At 37.2% G+C, this 18311-nt stretch overlaps 2 protein-coding genes across 2 annotated transcripts in view; both read left to right on the plus strand.

Annotated features, from left to right (window-relative positions):
- LOC141326021 (uncharacterized) overlaps nucleotides 1-8559 on the plus strand; it is a 14919-nt gene extending 6360 nt beyond the window's left edge. The window contains exons 2-3 of the mRNA XM_073834731.1: nucleotides 5222-7394; nucleotides 7927-8559. Of these exons, the coding sequence (XP_073690832.1) occupies nucleotides 5222-5979 (758 nt within the window). The 3' untranslated portion in view covers nucleotides 5980-7394; nucleotides 7927-8559. The remainder of the gene's footprint in view (nucleotides 1-5221; nucleotides 7395-7926) is intronic.
- A 262-nt stretch (nucleotides 8560-8821) lies between these two features.
- LOC141325650 (uncharacterized) lies at nucleotides 8822-14128 on the plus strand. Its single transcript, XM_073834414.1, has 2 exons — nucleotides 8822-9785; nucleotides 11492-14128. Exons 1-2 carry the CDS (start codon nucleotides 9711-9713, stop codon nucleotides 13382-13384), a joined length of 1968 nt encoding a protein of 655 aa, XP_073690515.1. The 5' UTR covers nucleotides 8822-9710; the 3' UTR covers nucleotides 13385-14128.
- Nucleotides 14129-18311: the final 4183 nt, after the last annotated feature.

Here is an 18311-nt window from a genome sequence, read left to right on the forward strand (position 1 = left end):
CGCACGCACCTGCCCTGAAGCATGCCCTCATAGCTGCATCCATGTCTGCACGTCTCATTTGATGTGGTAATTTCACAGAAGTTGAAGACTCGTTCTCGCCCCCTACAGTGCAATTCAACTAGACATACGTCATCCGCGCTAAAATATCAAGGTGAAAGTCATCATATCTTGCGTAGTTTAGACCCAGCTCCCAACCCAACTTTGAGAATAGATTAACGGCGATATTTTTTTTATCGCGCGATATGAGTCTCACGTTAACGCAGCACGTTAACGCCGATAACGGCCCACCACTAATATATATATATATATATATATATATATATATATATATATATATAAAACTATATATATATATATATATATATATATATATATATATATATATATATATATATTATAATTTTCAGATGTTTTGAACAGATAACAGCAAAGTTTGTTTTCTTGTCAAAGTTTGTCTTGAAATTGTTAATTTAAATTTTATATTGAATAAATAACACTATGAAAATAAATGTTCATTTCTTCCTCAAAGATGGTCTTTAGCAAGACAGCATGTTCCACTCTCTCTCCCTCTCTCCCTTTCACCCCTCCCCCCTTCAGTCTCTCTTAAAGGGTCACAAAACAATAAAACACATTTTTTGAGTTGTTTACAAATACATGTTGTACATTGCTTAAAACAGTAATATATGTCACTTAAAATGTTACAAAGTGGAAATTGGTCATTTTGGCGCTTTTTGTGACCATTTCGTGCATCCGGTTTTAAAAGTTAAGTTTGAGCCCGTGACGTAGATGCAGTTTTTTTTTAGCGCTCATTGGCTGTGTGCCTTGTACAGTACCTATTTACGTCATCGGCTTGACGGCCCCGTTTAAGCAATATTAATGAGCAGTGTAACATTATACATGACAAAGGACTCGTCTAATCCAATCTCTGCACCGTGCTTTGCATGAGCTATTGCGCGCGCTGCTGGGTTGCGCAGTCTTACGAAAACACACAGCAAATTTGTCTGTAAGGAACTTTTCATACCGGTTTTTTGAATTGGGGACTTGTGGAATCCGGATTCGCGGATCGTCTTCTTTTGAACAAAGATGCCAGCCCAGTTTCTTTCGATTCTGCTATCTGCACAAATATGGTACCCTGGAAATCCAGAGGTCTCGCGAGAGCACAATTTGAATTGTCTCTGCAAGACACTCTGGCATCGAGCAATGATGCAGGTTACTGCAATACTTAAGCAATAGTGGGAACCAATCAAATCGGTGTATCTGATGTAGGCGGGACAGAGGCGAGCTAAGCTGATGATGACAGCACTGCGACGTCCAAATCATGTAGTAAACTTTGAAAGATCGCTGTCGCTACAGATGAACAACAAGTTGTTTGAAACGTCTTTGGCCGCTACAATGAACGAGTTAGACTTGGCTTTCCATATAAAAGGAGGAACAGAAAACCGAAAACTCGAATCGTTCCTTTGCAAGAAGGACGTTTTTGCTGTTTTGCCGACTGGATACGGCAAGAGTTTAATCTATCAGTTCACGAGTTCACGCTTACATATAATAAGCCGGAGAATAGTAGTGCATGTTTGGCGTGCTGTGTGAAGGGCTCCGAGCTCGGGAGTGGCCCGAACCCAGAGTACGTTACCCCCCAATAGAAGTAGCGAGAACTCGGAGTGATGAGATGGGGTGGTGGAGGTTTACTGATAAACCATCGAGTGAATTGAGGTGAGTCAGCTGTATTTAAACCTATGGCGCTGATTGACTTGTGATGTTTACGCTAAGCATCTGACGCGCTTTTTCCGAACTTTGTTAATGAAACATCATTTAGCTCTGCTGGTAGATAAGCGTGTATTGTTGTGATTGGTCGTGGCGTTATCCAATTGTGTGCAGTTAGAGTTTCAAATGCACGCTCGGTGCCGCCCCTCGAGTTAGGCAGTTTTCATTGCTCGATCCCAGACCCATAATCTTAATAGATTAGGGTCTGGATTTTTCCAGGCTACAAATATGGTACATGTTTGATTTGCACATCTTATTTGAATGTATATTATATGATGTTATCTTGAACAACATCCCTTAAGTTTAATGATCGGGCATGATCAACGTTTTTCGTTAAAGTATTTTAAATAATGTGCGTGTAGTACTTTGTGTCTTTTTGCACTACGTGGTACTGTGTTGTTGATAAATGTTTGTTAAACAATTGCAGTTGTCTTCTGGACGTATGTTGGGTCGCGATGTGGGGACTCAGACAGAAGTGCTCACAAAAGATGCGTCATGCCAAACAATTGATGATTCACCGGTCAAGCAGAATCAACACAGCACACTAGAAGCCAGAACGAAGAGTTAGCTGATGTTCACAAAAATTCTGAATCCTTGCTATTTAAGTAAAGTTTGTTTTTATTTATTTGTAGATTACTTTATTATATTAATCTCAAACGTATATTTATATATAATTATAAACACTATTAAAAATAAACATTTCTAATGGCTATTAAAATTGAACACTGCAGAATGTTTCACCATTTGGATACTTTTAACAATGTGACCTTTAACATGTCCATTTACATGTCTATTATACTAGCCATTTAGTAAATGTGTCCTCTGCTTTGTTTCTTTGAGTGCTATTATCAAATGATAGTCTACCAGTCTACTACTTGCAAAGTACTGCATAATTTGTTCTGTTTACACGTTTCATCAGGACTGTAAATGCTAATGTTATGTTATATTTTATTTATCATCCAAATGTCATTAAATCAGTAAAGGTAAAATATTTTGTATCATGTGTGTCTTCATGAAACCCCAATATGTCTGTTTTATGTTCATCGTGATTATATGACAGTAAATTAATGTATTTAGGTTTATGTACAAGCTTAGGAAGCAGAGAAACTACCATTCGTTGCAAATACAATAGTTTTATTTATTGTGGGGAGAAGTCCTCCACTTCCACACTGCTCTCAGAACCGTTGTAGCTGCTGCTCTTGGCATTGCTGTCCATCTTGCCAACTTGTGTGTTTACATTGTCTGTGTGCAAATTAGCAGAATGTATTCACTTATTGTCACTCCTCCTTTAATGCAGTCTCCGCCTCCTCTCCACATTCTATCCCCACCCCTTACCCCCAGTGAACAACGCCCCTTTTCAGAAAGTTTTTCAAACCAGAGGTGTGAAAAAGCACCTCTGAAACAGGGGGGTGTTGTGACACTTTAAGTCACTCTGTAGTGACATAACAACGCACACACATAGACAGCCACTCAGGCAGAGTGACAGCAGGTTTCTGATTTCTTTTTTTTAATTTTCTTTAATTCATGGAAGCTTGTATAAAATTGATATTAACATCACTTTCTCAGAATGATTAGATCTCTGAGTGAAAAAAAGTTTTAAAGAGTCTGGATGCTGCACTTTAAAGATCTAAAAAAATTACATAATTTTTACTATATCTTTAAAAATTTCCCACATCAACACCGTTCAAGATATCCCAAATCCGCTCACAATTTAGCATCTTCAGAATCTTCTCTTCATGTTAAAAAAGTTTGGTGTGAACAGCTTGTTGTTCTTAGTAGAAGTGTGAATTTGTTTACAGCCTGATTTTTCCAAAAATCCACATTCAAATCAAAATAGCCGGCTTCCTGTTGGTCGTAGCTAATGGGTTTGATTTAGAAAGTTGTCCAGATTGATGAGAAGTATATATGTACAGAGTTTGGTGACTGTAGGAAAAACTAACCCCCCAACTTTTGTCAAAAGATGGCGCTATAGAGTGCCTGCTCCACACCCATTTATGACCTTTTGCCAGTGTCTAACTATCGTTAATATTGATGTGTGTGTTGAGTTTCATGAAATTCTAAGCATGTTATCTGCCTCGAAAAGACAGGAATCTAATTTTAAAGTTTGACCCGTTGCCACGGCAACAGCATTTAATTTATCATCGACCCCTTTACATGTTCTCATCAGCCGTGTTTTTACATTATTTTGATGAAGTTTGAAGAAAATCGAGTAAAATTAAGAGGCTGATTTCAAAGCATTTCGAAAATGACACACTTCCTGCTGCCAGTTGGTGGGGCTGTAACTTTGACTCATAATAGTCACATTTATGGAATCGGCATCATACAATGAACAAACTGGTGAAGGTTAATCAGAATCAGGCAATGTGTGCAACAGTTATTACACACTTCCTGTTTCTCATTTCTCGCCATAACTTTGTCGCCTTGCCACGGCCAAACCGTTCGAGATATCAAAAATCCCCTCGCCATTTAGCATCCCCAATGTCTTGAGATCATGCTGACAGAGTTTGGTGACAATCCTATGGAAATCCTGGAAGGAGTACATCAAATTCCAGAGCATGCACTTTTTAAACAGCCCTAAATATCTCACTTCCTGTTGGGTGGAGCCTATGACATAGAGTACAAAAGTTGTTTTTTTCTCAGGGAGATCTATATGTGTACCGAGTTTCATATGAATACGTGTATGTATGTGTGCGCAGTACATCAAGTTTTCTAAATGTGCTCCAGGGGGCGCTGTAGTTGCCCTGTACCACGCCCGGGTCCCAGCCTTTGTGGCGTCCTGATGGCCGCAGATTCCGACGTGTGTGCAAATTTTCAAGAGTTTTTGAGCATGTTAAGGCCCCCATATGTACCCGGAAGGGCTCGGGCCCTAATAAGAACCCTTAGAAGAACAATAGGGCCTTCGCCCTTTTGGACTCGGGTCCTAAATATTGTTTCAATGCATTCTATGGCACCTTTAAATTTAGTATGCTTGTTACAGCACTTTAGTAAACACTTGTTGTTTTTAAAAGTGATTTAAATGAGATAAATAAACTTTGACATTGACCTAACAGGTCAGTGTAACAGCCCGTTTTTTGATTGGCTAACATAATTTCCCCCTTAATAAAACCTCAGAAAAAATTGTGTGATGAATTTTTCATCTGACGGTTGAGTGGGGAGTTTATCCCCTTTTCTTTTTTTTCCTCGTCTCTTTCTAAATTTGTTTTAAAATTTTATTCCTTAGGAGACAAAAATGGTACAGAAACATTGAGATCAGTCTATATATATATATATCTATATATCTATCCTAAACTCTGTCATTAGATTTTCCAATTTTTTTTTTTTTTTTAATTAATTGTATAATGGCCAGCCTAAACTCCGGCTGAGCATACATACATGCATTACATATCTACATGCTTTGATATTAATTGTTTTGTGCCACTTAACTGGGGTTAACTTTTATTTCTTTGTTTTTCCACCTTAGACCTAACAGCGCTGAAAGAGGAGAGAGAAGAACTGAATGAAACTGAAGAGAAAGATCAGTTTGAGAATCTTCATGATTTCGTATCTGGAGAAAATTATTTTTGTTCCTTACAGTCTGAAAAGACTTCTAAACAAAAAAGAGCTCAGACTACAGGAACTAGGAGTTGTTTTGCTTGCGTTCAGTGTGGAAACAGTGTCACTCAAAAAGGAAGAATTCACATTGGAGAGAAGCCTTACACATGTAAACATTGTGGAAAGAGTTTCACTCTAAAAGGACACCTTAACATGCACATGAGAATTCACACTGAAGAAAAGCCATACACATGCAAACAGTGTGGAAAAAGTTTTGCTCTAAGTCGAAACCTTAAAATCCACCAGAAAATACACACCATGGAGAACCCTTTTACCTGCCAACAGTGTGGAAACAGTTTCACTCAAAAAGGAGACCTTAACAGACACATGAGAATTCACACTGGAGAGAAGCCTTACACCTGCCAACAGTGTGGAAAGAGTTTTACTCTAAAAGGACACCTTAACAGACACATGAGAGTTCACACTGGAGAGAAGCCTTACAGATGCGAACAGTGTGGAAAGAGTTTTTCTGAAAGTGGAAACCTTAAAATCCACCAGAAAATTCATACCATGGAGAACCCTTTTACCTGCCAACAGTGTGGAAAGAGTTTTAATCGAAAAGGAAGCCTTAACAGACACATGAGAGTCCGCACTGTAGAGAAGCCTTTCTCATGCAAACAGTGTTGAAAGAGTTTTAATGTAAAAGGAAGCCTTAACAAGCACATGAGAGTTCACACTGGAGAGAAGCCTCACACATGCAAACAGTGTGGAAAGAGTTTTAATCAAAAAGGAACCCTTAACCTTCACATGAGAGTTCATACTGGAGAGAAGCCTTACACATGCTCTCAGTGTGGAAACTGTTTTAGTCTAAAAGGAAGCCTTGACAGGCACATGAAGATTCATAATAGAGAGAAACCCAACAGATCCCCTTAGTGTAGAAAGAGTTTCAAACAAAATGTATATAATTGAACATTCTAATTCACATTTTAAAGCATTATGTTTTGTCCATAGTACACTTTAAGCTCAGTCCAACACAATATAGCTAATATGGATTATGGACAATGCGTTTCCTCTGTCTACAATGTAAGAACTTCACATTTGTATATCATGAATTGAAAAGAGATCTCACAGGAAGTGCAGTTTTTTGGTTGGAACACAATAAAGGACATTGTTAGCATTTTTAACATCACTGATTCGGGTTATAACTACAACCCTTGTTCCCTGAGAAAGGGAAGGAGACACAAGGACATACAGAGACAGGCTCCTCCCTCCATCGTCTCCACCTTGGACTCTGTTCATCATCCTCCTCCCGGATATCCATTCTCCTCCTTCTGTTGTTCCATCAGTGCAATAGGCTCTATGCAGCGGGGATTGTGACGTGTTTCCGACTACGCTCTCTACTGGGCTAGCAGTTTCCGGTTCCGTACATCTGACGCTAACCTTGTTTATGGCGCGAAACTTAACAGCGACTAACATTTGTAGTTGTTCTTATCTCTAGTTTTTGGCAGCTTAACCATGGAGAAAAAGGTTTTCCGATACCAAAAGCTAATGCGACCTAGATCGGAACATTGTTGTGTGCCGTTGTGCGTTGTGTCGGCAAGATACAACTCGACTCTGAGTTTCCATTCATTTCCAGTGGAAAAGGATCTCAGAAAAAAGTGGATCGTTCAGATCAGGAGAGATGACTTCCAAGTCAATAAAAACACAAAGGTGTGTAGCGTTCATTTCAGACCTGATGACTTTATGGATGGGACTCGTCTGAAACGTCTGAAAAAAGGTGTTTTCCCTACACTGTTTGAGTGGAATCATTACCAGGAGGAGCCGCCGAGGTTGAGTGTTTGGGGACGTCGAGAGAGACCGCTGACCCCTGTTCCTGACTCGGACGTAGACCAAGAAGATATGGACTTTGATGTGGAGAGGACTGGACATGATTATTGTTCAGTTCCCGAAGCTGCAGCTGTGGACATGTTTCTACATGAAAACCAGGAGTTAAAAAGGGAGATCGAAGATCTACGGAAGCAGTTGGAGCAAACAAAGACCATACACCGCTTTGGTCTCAAGAGATTTGCTGGGTCCGATGAGGACATACGCTTTTATACAAGGTAAGTTAAGATTATATTGCCTGTGGTAAGCATTTGTAATAGCGTTGCCATTGTTCTGAAAACAACTAGTTCACGTTTCTGATAAATATGATTGGAGTTGGCTAAAAGTAGGCTAGTTACACTGATCAAAGTAATAACAATGTAGGCTAACATAATTATAAGTATGAACATTAGCTATTGTCTTCAACAGCAACCAGAGTTAGTTTAATCATACATACCGAATTTCATAGTTGTCATGACTCAATATGGCAAGATTTTTGTATCAGTCACTTTTAGTTCAGCATTCCTATTTCCTAAACTGGAAACTGTTGGAATTTACCGGTATTCTAAGAATACCTACTTCCCCCCAGTCCGTTTATCCGCCCTTTAAATAAAACAGTTCGAGTCCGCGTTAAAGTTTAAAGCCAATTTAATAGTAAAGTCAAAGTGCTGAGCTCAGGATTACAGAACAGCCAATATCAAATCTGACATGTGGGCAGTCCAGCAATGTCTCACAAAGCTAAAATATGCATTTATATTCTTGATTCTGCAGGCCTCTCCTCCTGATATCGTTCAACCATTCTCCTCCAATCAGGGCCTGTTATCGCCAACCGCTCCTGCACAGAAAAGAAAATACAGCCCCATCCCATTCTTCTTCTTAGAGTGACCAAAAGTCTAGTCTAAAGTGACCTTCAAATTGCTACTACTTTTGCAGGGCTTCTTTTCTCCTACGTGCCTGTAAACAAAGGTTTCTCAGAAATGACATACATGTAGAGAGTTCGCAACTACACACACACATTTTACTAAACAGATTCTGTTACATAGTGTACACTTTGTCTTTGTCATAAGCACAGAACATTTTGTCTTCTCATAAGCACAGAACTTTCAAAACACAAATTTAAAAGCATTAACAAAAAGTATTTTCTACAATTCCCTCTCTTGATCTCTGAAAGAGATCACACTTCTTCATCCTCATCATCATATGCACCCTCATCTGCCAGCAAAGGCATCTGTTACCGGGGAGGTTCTCTTTTCTCCTAACCAGGTTGCTCTCAACCTGCTTCCACCTGTTTCCATTCAAAGTTAAAGGCACAGCCATCCTCACCATAGGGCACAATCCTTCTGTTATTTCTGTGGGCCTAGCTATCATCTATGGAAGCCCGTTTCCGCCACTGAATAAAAAAAAATAATAAAGTATTGTGACTTTTTTTCTCAGAATTGCGAGTTATAAAGTCGCAATTGCGAGTTATAAAGTCAGAATTCTGACATATAAAGTCGCAATTGCGAGTTATAAAGTCAGAATTCTGAGATATAAAGTCAGAATTGCGAGTTATAAAGTCAGAATTCTGACATATAAAGTCGCAATTGCGAGTTATAAAGTCAGAATTCTGACATATAAAGTCGCAATTGCGAGTTATAAAGTCAGAATTCTGAGATATAAAGTCAGAATTGCGAGTTATAAAGTCAGAATTCTGACATATAAAGTCGCAATTGCGAGTTATAAAGTCAGAATTCTGACATATAAAGTCGCAATTGCGAGTTATAAAGTCAGAATTCTGACATATAAAGTTGCAATTGCGAGAAAAAAAGTCAGAATTCTGAGATATAAACTTGCAATTGCGACTTTGGTTTCACTTCATTTGCGACACTTTCTTTCTGGCAAAGCTCCATACGAAACCACGAGATGTGATTCTAGCAGAACACGGGAGATCCTTACCTTTTTATCGTAAACAGAGCTTTGTATGCCATTTTCCCGACGACAAGGTATGGTCATATTTTCTCTTTGGCATGATAATCCTTTACGATTTGCTTATGTTTTAATAGAAGACTTTGGGCGAGTATAAATGAATGTTCGGTAACTAGCGCGTTTTATTGTATCATACTAGCTCATTTTGTTTAATCCTGGATGTCAAGTGTTGGTTTTATGGAAATAATAAGTATTTTACTCAAATTGCATCAAAACTAAGTGAAATAAGGTGTGCATCAACCGCATGCTTTGTTATGCACAGCACATATGACCGGTAAAATACATGTATTGGTGTACTGGTGTATTTACACAGAAAAATTATAAAAAATAGGGGTTTAAAATTGTACAACGGCTTGTTGCTGAAGCAGTACCTACATATTACTACTCTAATTTGCTAATAAGTGCCCATTGTGGTAAAAAAGGTACAAAGATGTCCTTTTAAGTGTACTGCTCTGGCGACAAGCTTGCACCCCAAAAGGTACAATTTTAAACCCCCATTCTTCTATGTGTGTACTCGGTCTAGGCTTAATATTGGCCTACCAGCCTCACTCTGCTTATGTTATTCATTTCCATTTAACTATCATTGCAGGATGGACGAATTAATATGTTTTCTGAGGGAGAGGAATATTCCAGAAACCACCATAAAGAGGCTGGAGGATGACAAGGTAATATCGAATCATTTAACCCACTGAATAAATGAAAAAGACAGATCACCTAAAAATAAAACCAGTCATCATTTAGAGGCCAATTTAAACCCATGTTTGATTTAAGAAATAGTTTTATTTTTATAGGTATTATTTCATTTATTTTATAAAATATATGTTTTAAAGGGGTCATGAAATCAAAGTCTATATACTGTAGAGGTTGCTATTCCATAAATATTCTGCAGGTTTTATACTTGTACACTGTAGGAAGTAACACTTATCATATGCATTGAGCGTTCTTTAGACCTTATTTATAAAGATAAGCCAGTTTGTAAACTTCCATTGAAGCTCATTTGATGTTAAGGTATATAAAGAGTTCAGATGCAAAAACCTCAAAGCCCATCTGACATTTTTCTTTAAAAAACATTTTTATCAGGCTCCTATGTATAGGTTTCTACGTAAGTACTAGTACTTCTAATTGGGCTGAAGCTGGGATTTAGCAATTTTGAAGTAAAAGTATTTAATGGACGTGTACTGTGTCGAGAGCATTCACTGAGTATCATTATCACATTTTTGACAGAGCTGGCTTTTAGAGGGTTTTGTATAATCTCTTCATGTATAGGTAGAGACTCTTTGAGACACTTAAGGAAACATTTCCTGACATATTTTTGTTAGAAACCAAGAAACAAATTAATTGCAACACCGTGAATATTGATAGTGCCATTAACTCACAGTTTTATTATTTAAAAGTATATCATTTAAAAAAACTCAGCCTGGTAATCCCAGGAGAGTCCCTGATATGTAATTGTACATTTAAATGCTGAGAGCAACTCTTAGGGTAATGTAGTCTTATTTCTCAAGTCTACAGCTGTGTGGTAAAATTCACTTTTCATTCATCAGTATGATATGAAAAAATTTGCCAAAATGTATCTCCTGCCAGAAAACAAAGACTTCAATGAGGAAAATGTCATGAAGTTGTCAGTATAACCAGTAGATGGTAGCAGAGGATCATCTTTTAGCTCAGTTGACATTTCAGCTCCCTAGTTGTTTTCTTGCTTTTGGCTTTATTATAAAAATATGACTAATTTAAGTACTTTACTGTATTAAAGTATAAAGTATAGTAAGTGCAGGAAGCCTCAAATCATTTAAAATTAAATAAATAAGCCAAGACACCAACAGCCTAAACATCAGACATATATCAGTTTATGCACAGTTCCTATGTTAAAAATGGGAAATAATTGTGTTATTTATGTGACAAAAAGGGGACAGCTTTTGAGAGACTACTGTACATACTTTGTAGAATTTCTGCAAATTAAAATTCACAAAACAGACAATAACACCCAACAAATAGAGAAGTAATGGCTCTTCACAGAACATATAATTGTTACCTAATTTTGATGTCTATTTATGAGGAATATGTACTGTTATGGATGTGGCTAGCCTGAAAATAGCACTTACAGGACTATGGAAAATCATGCACTAAAAAATTAGTATATAATAGTAAAAACCTAATGTAATAACTTTATTTTTTCATGGTAAGGTTGACCATTACATGGAATTACCCAGAGAAACCAAGCAAAGGGTGCTCTGTAGTTGATTTTGACAATTTGCCAGAAATTACTGAGCTGGCTTATCTAAAACCACAAAGTAACACTGCATATGGTCAGTTGTATGACTATAATACATTTTTGGTGTATAATACTGAATTTTTTTTTTTTTTTTTGCAGATTGATGTCAGTGTCCTACTGCTAATGACTGATGACCAGATGAGAAGCTATTTTCCTTCATATGGAGACAGGCTGGCAGTGATGGGATTTTGTAGGAGGCAAAGCGAGCCACCTTGCAGGAAGTCTAAGCTGTTTGAGCGCCTCAAATCCAAACTGAGCAAAAGACAAAAAACTGACAATTCACAAACTGAAGCCCAAACAACTAGAAAAAACACTTCTCAGCGCACTGTAAGAAAACTTGAAATTGGGTGGATGCACCATGATGGGCAGGGTTTTGTTCAAATGAGAGCAAAAAAAGGAGGGGGAACAAGGAAGTTGAGTGTGCCAAAAGACTGGAAAAGGGAAGAGCTGATGGAGGAGGCAATTCGTCTGTTCTTTCCAAATGGGAAAAATTCTCATGGCAATGTTTCTGAATTTGAATTGGATATAACAAATTATCAAGAAGTGTCACTAGATAAAGAAACTACAGTGGGGGAGATGTATAATTCATCAAAGCTCACAATGATGAGGTTCTACCTGACAACAAAAAAGGTAGAGAGGGAAGAGGAAACGCAAAATGAAGAGGAAATATCAGAAACAATTGAAGATGTACACAGTAACAACCAGGATCAAAGTCTAACCACTTCTTCCAGCAGTATGAATGACTTCATTCAAGCTTCAGACATTGATGTCTTTTTCGTGGAAAGTCCAGGCAGTGATGCTGTGTCTCCCTTGCAGTCCAATGAGGATCTGAATGTTGCAGATGATTATCTGAATGTTCCTTTTCAAAGTTCTTCAACGACCCTTGTAGATTACTCGGATACAAGCGATGTAGTGACAATATTCAATGGTGACATCATTGGAATAGATGAACAAAACTTGGATGACACTGTGCCTCTGAGCCCAGAACCAACTGTTCCACACAAAAAAATTCTTGTTGTTCATCGGGGACAAATATTTACAGAACTCATTGCACATTTTTGTGATGAAACCCTTGTCCATACGAGGAGTGAGATAGAAGTGAAGTTGCTTCTTCCAAATGGACAGTATGAGATGGGCCATGATGTTGGTGGAGTGTTCAGGGATTGCCTGTCAGAGTTTTGGCAGGAATTCTATGACCAGTGCACACTGGGGAACAATTTTAAAGTTCCCTTTCTTCGACATGATTTTGGCAAAGAAAAGTGGGAAAGTGTAGCCCGAATAATTCTGTTCGGCTGGAAGAAAGAGAAATATCTCCCAATAAAACTTGCACCTGCCATCTTGCAGCAAGCAATACAAGGATCTGTAAAAAGTGATCTGATTGACAACTTTTTGAAGTATGTCTCAGAAAATGAGCGTGCTGTATTAGAAACCTGCAGTACTGACTTCTGTAGTGCAGACCAGGAGGAATTACTTGAAATCTTAGACAACTACAGTTGTCGGAGAATTCCAACAGAAGAAAACTTCAAGCAAATTTTGCAAGAACTGGCACACAAAACTCTCATTCAAGAGCCTGCTTATGTTCTTGGACAGTGGGCAGGCATACTTGGACCTCTGAGCAAGGATCTTGAGGAAATTGAAGAAGTGTACTGTGCATTACAACCAACGGTGAGGAAAATTGTGCGATCTCTCAAATTTCCTGAAACAATGAATATACATCAAAAGGACATTTCAAAGCACTTGACCACTTACTTGCGGGAGTGTGATGCAAAACGACAGTCTCTGTTTCTAAGATTCTGTACAGGATCAGATTTGTTTATAGGAAAAATTATAACAGTGGATTTCACAGACCTTAAAGGGTTTGAGAGAAGACCAGTGGCACACACCTGTGGCTGTTTCCTGAGGCTTTCAGTGCACTATGACAACTACCCAGATTTCAGATCTGAAATGAACAAAATTCTCGAAAGCAATGTCTGGGTCATGGACATAGTTTAGTCATACATCAGTTAGATACTGGCAGAAACTATGGCCTGTAGCTATTTGTTTTTGGGATCGTTCTTCATACACTTGCAATTATTTTACACAAGTGTAGAAAGTAAAACATTCATTTTAATTTTTGCACTTAGTTGCTGCTGTTTACTTTGAATGTTGAGCAACCTTTTTTGTTTTTGAAGATTTAAATTCAGTAGTGAAATATCTCGATTGTTTAGGTGCCAAGCTAGTGTTTACAAGAAATTGTACATGTTGTTCCTGTCAACGGTTCAGTCAGATAGACTTTGAACTGTTAAAATGTGTTAATGGTTCATTCTTCATACATTTAAATACTGTACAAGTATTTTACACACATGCAAAAAGTAAAACAGTCACTTTGTTCACTTAGTTATTGCTGGTTATGTTGAACAGCCTTTTTCACTTTCAGTAGTGAAAATTCTCTTCATTATTTAGGTACAAACTACTGTTTACATTAAATCGTACAGATTGTACATGTTGCCTCTTCAGTAAGACAGATGGCTTTGAACTCTTATAATGTGTTGTTAAGCTAACATGTTTTAAATATGTTCTTAAATTTGTGCTTGTATACAATTGGCTGTTGCATTACTGCATTATTGTGAACAAAAGTTAAAACATTTGAACAGTTTTATAAGATTGTTTTATTTCAATCGTTTTAATGTGGTTTGTTTTATTCCTATCTATACCACATTGTAATGTTTGGTTAACTACTCTTGCATTAAATACCAACACAACCTGCATATATGCTGTCAATGTTTTTTTTTGTGTGTGTGTGTGTATTTGAGATGGAGTACCACAAGTCAATAAATAATGCACATTAAAGTCTGCCCTTTTTAAAAATGTTATTCTGAACTATTAAAATCTATTTCAGTTGTAGCTCTGTAGAAGCACACAAAACCTGCCTGCTAATATACCATGTCAAATTATTACAACCATTCAGGTTCATCAAACCTGTTCTATAGGAAAACAGAGCACTGCCATTCAGTGGTTAATCCTGAGAATACAATTTTAGGTTTTGTTGGGGGCAAAATATGTACCACAACAAGGTTGCACAATAAATTAAAATACCATAACAAATTCAGTTCCAATTAAATTTTTATTTCAGGCATAATACAAATACAGACAACAAATCAGTGGACCTATAAAACCATTTAGTTCTTATTATTTTCTATTACCTGCCCTTTAGGCTCTTCAAAGGTTAAGGAGGAGAAATATATAAATTCTGAATGGTTTCAATACATTAGTTTTGAGGTTCAAAACATTGTACATCTAAAACAGGCTTGCTGTATTTTATTTGCCTTCAAGTTAGGCAAGAAAGTAATATTAGTGAATTACAGAAATATTTCAAATCATGCAATATTTACTATACTGTATCTGGAAAAACTAATTTTATACATTAAAATGGTCATAAAAGTGTTTTATAGTTTTTTGTTACATATAGTTGCTTGTGCATTTTTCTTATTCTGAAAGTTGTGGTTTTTCCATGTTATAAGACTGAAAACAAGCCAATTACAGATAGCAAGATCTCAATTTGACAGCATGCTGGCCTCCTTTGCACATGAGGATAGATATGAAGATGGTATGAAACAAATTATTTCTGCCCTCTAAAAACAAAGCAACATCACTGTGATTTTGTGTCATCCTGCACAGAAAATTATAATGGAGATTATTTAATGTACATTGAGTAATGTGTAAAAAGCAAAACAAAAGCATGCATCAGTCTCAAATGGGTGCTCGACTAAAAAGCAACAAGTAGAAGAATGAAGTTATATTCCAGATGGATCAACGTTTACATCCCATCATATATATACCCCTTAGGATCACTTTATCTATTAGACACATTACTCAAGGTAGAAGAATAAAGTTAAAGTCGGCAACACCAAAGCTCCAAAAATATCGAGTTTTTTGGGGGTTTTTTTACTATCGCATAGCGTACGTGAAGTTTCGAGCACGCAGGCTCTTGCTCGAAACGTCACGTACGCTATTCGATAGTTTTTGAAAAAATAAAATCTTTTGTTTTGATATTTTTGGAGCTTTGGTGTTGCCGACTTTAAATTTATATTCTTCTACCTTGAGTAATGTGTCTAATAGATAAAGTGATCCTAAGGGGTATATAAATGATGGGATGTAAACATTGATCCATCTGGATACTTAGATTAGGCTCATGGAGCCTGAGCCTACACAATAGGGCTGTTAGCAATCAAACGCAATCAGTATTAAAAACAAACAAACAACAATCTCTGAGGTGGCACAGAAGCTGCATCAGAAGTGGCATTTATGCACTTAGACTGTTAAATGCAGCTCAGCGGTAGCATAATTACATTTGAAATACAATAAAATTACAATTACATCAATAATGTTATGAAGTTAATGTTTTTATTCTAGAAATTTTAATATAGAAATGACATGTCAGTAGCGGTCCCAAATGACATAATATGCACTTTGATTTTTCACTCTGTGTATGACGTTTAGACAACTTGCTTGTCAATCAATATATAATTAAAGGTGCAATGACTACATGAAGTGTCCAACACTGAGTATTTGAAAAACAATCCTTCTTGTAGGAATTTTTAAGTGTGATCAAAATATTTATATTACAAAATAGCACAGAATAGTGCATAAGTATATGAATTGGGATGCACCTACTAAATCATTCATAAATTCATTCATTACACATTAAGTTGCCTCTTTGAGGATGCTGACTGAATACATTTTTATTATCAGATAAACAATAATGATGTTATTTGTCCACTACAGCTGTAATTCTGAATAGTAAGTGATATGGTCTGTGAATCTAGTCTTCCAAATCCAGTCCTTGAAGGATCAGTTCACGAAGTTGGAGGTAAAGGTCTGTAATTTCATAAACATCATCTGACATGACAAGGTTATGCTCAGCCATGAGTTCGACACATAGTTGATAGACATCCTCATCACAAGGATAGTCTTTAAATAAACACTCCTCTTGGCAAATATCCAGTTTTGTTTGTTCAATTGGATGCAAGTAATTCTGCACTCCATATAAGCTGGGAACAGCAAACATTATTGAAGGTCGACCACTGGGAGCACGTGGGTTGTGAGTTGGCCGTATCCTGTGGCAATTCCAGGCACAGACTATTTCATCAAGCTCTTCCTTCATGAAATAAAAAAAAAATAAAAAAATAAAATATATATATTCTTGGCAAATTATTTTAAAAAACTGCACATTGTAGGCTGTCAATAATGCATATTTATATTTAGTAATAATTAAACTTCACTCTCCTTAAGGATAAAATCAATTTAAAAAGTGAACAAAATGAGTTACCTGTATAAAATGTTGGAAGCAAAACTGGATGAGAGATTTGTCAATGAAAGTATCAACAAAGTGTCCATCTTCCTTAAGTTTTTCAAAATGATCCATCCAAAATTGTATGCACTGGCTTCTCAAAGTGGACCACCATCGTTCAATTCTCTGGTTCGCAGTGCTTGGGCCAAGAGTGACACATTCTGCTCTCGCAGTGTCTCTGAAGAATGTCTGCATATCTGCTAAATTCGTATTTTCAGTTCCATGGTCAATGCGAATTCTTTGTGGAAATCCGTTATTCTCAGCAACAGCTTTTAGGAAATAACCTGCAATTACTCTCGGGTCATTGTTCGTTTTGTATGCTTCAAGCCAGATCATTTTTCTGGAGAAACCATCAATGCATCCGTTGATACATATTCCGTAAGGTTTTAATTTATCATATCCGTCAATATGCCAAACATAGTTTGGCCCGCGACTGTTATACACTCGTCGCCGTGGCCGACCACGAGCACGCAGATCAACTCCTTGTCCATCTAACAGTCGCATTAACTGACGTACAGTTTCTCTGTCTGTAATAATGCCGGACAGCCAACACTTCTGGTGCATCCAGCGATAGCCATGCTGTTGTCCCGACGTCTGTAGCTGCTGGTGTATAAATCGTGCCACTTCAGCCTCATCTGTTTTATTGCGTCTCCGCCACAATTGATTCCTGCATAACGTTCTCTCAAGAGTCCGCAAACTAAGCTTTATGTTGTGTGATTCCTCCAATAAAATTAGAATTTCTCTATTAGTGAAACCGCGCCGAAAATAATCCTCTATAATATTGTCCGCTGTTATAGGCATCCTACCGTCCGTGGAGTTAGTCTTTGACACTCCAGTGAAGGTCAATCTCAGTTGTCCTTTTTTCTCTGGACTTTATTTCTCAGAATTGCGAGTTTATATCTCAGAATTCTGACTTTTTTTCTCGCAATTGCAAGTTTATATCTCAGAATTCTGACTTTTTTTCTCGCAATTGCGACTTTATATGTCAGAATTCTGACTTTATAACTCGCAATTGCGACTTTATATGTCAGAATTCTGACTTTATAACTCGCAATTGCGACTTTATATCTCAGAATTCTGACTTTATAACTCGCAATTGCGACTTTATATGTCAGAATTCTGACTTTATAACTCGCAATTGCAAGTTTATATCTCAGAATTCTGACTTTTTTTCTCGCAATTGCAAGTTTATATCTCAGAATTCTGACTTTTTTTCTCGCAATTGCGACTTTATATGTCAGAATTCTGACTTTATAACTCGCAATTGCGACTTTATATGTCAGAATTCTGACTTTATAACTCGCAATTGCGACTTTATATCTCAGAATTCTGACTTTATAACTCGCAATTGCGACTTTATATGTCAGAATTCTGACTTTATAACTCGCAATTGCAAGTTTATATCTCAGAATTCTGACTTTTTTTCTCGCAATTGCGACTTTATATGTCAGAATTCTGACTTTATAACTCGCAATTGCGACTTTATATGTCAGAATTCTGACTTTATAACTCGCAATTGCGACTTTATATGTCAGAATTCTGACTTTATAACTCGCAATTGCGACTTTATATGTCAGAATTCTGACTTTA

This window comes from Garra rufa, chromosome 2 (genome assembly GCF_049309525.1).
Source record: "Garra rufa chromosome 2, GarRuf1.0, whole genome shotgun sequence".
NCBI classification, from domain to species: domain Eukaryota; kingdom Metazoa; phylum Chordata; class Actinopteri; order Cypriniformes; family Cyprinidae; genus Garra; species Garra rufa.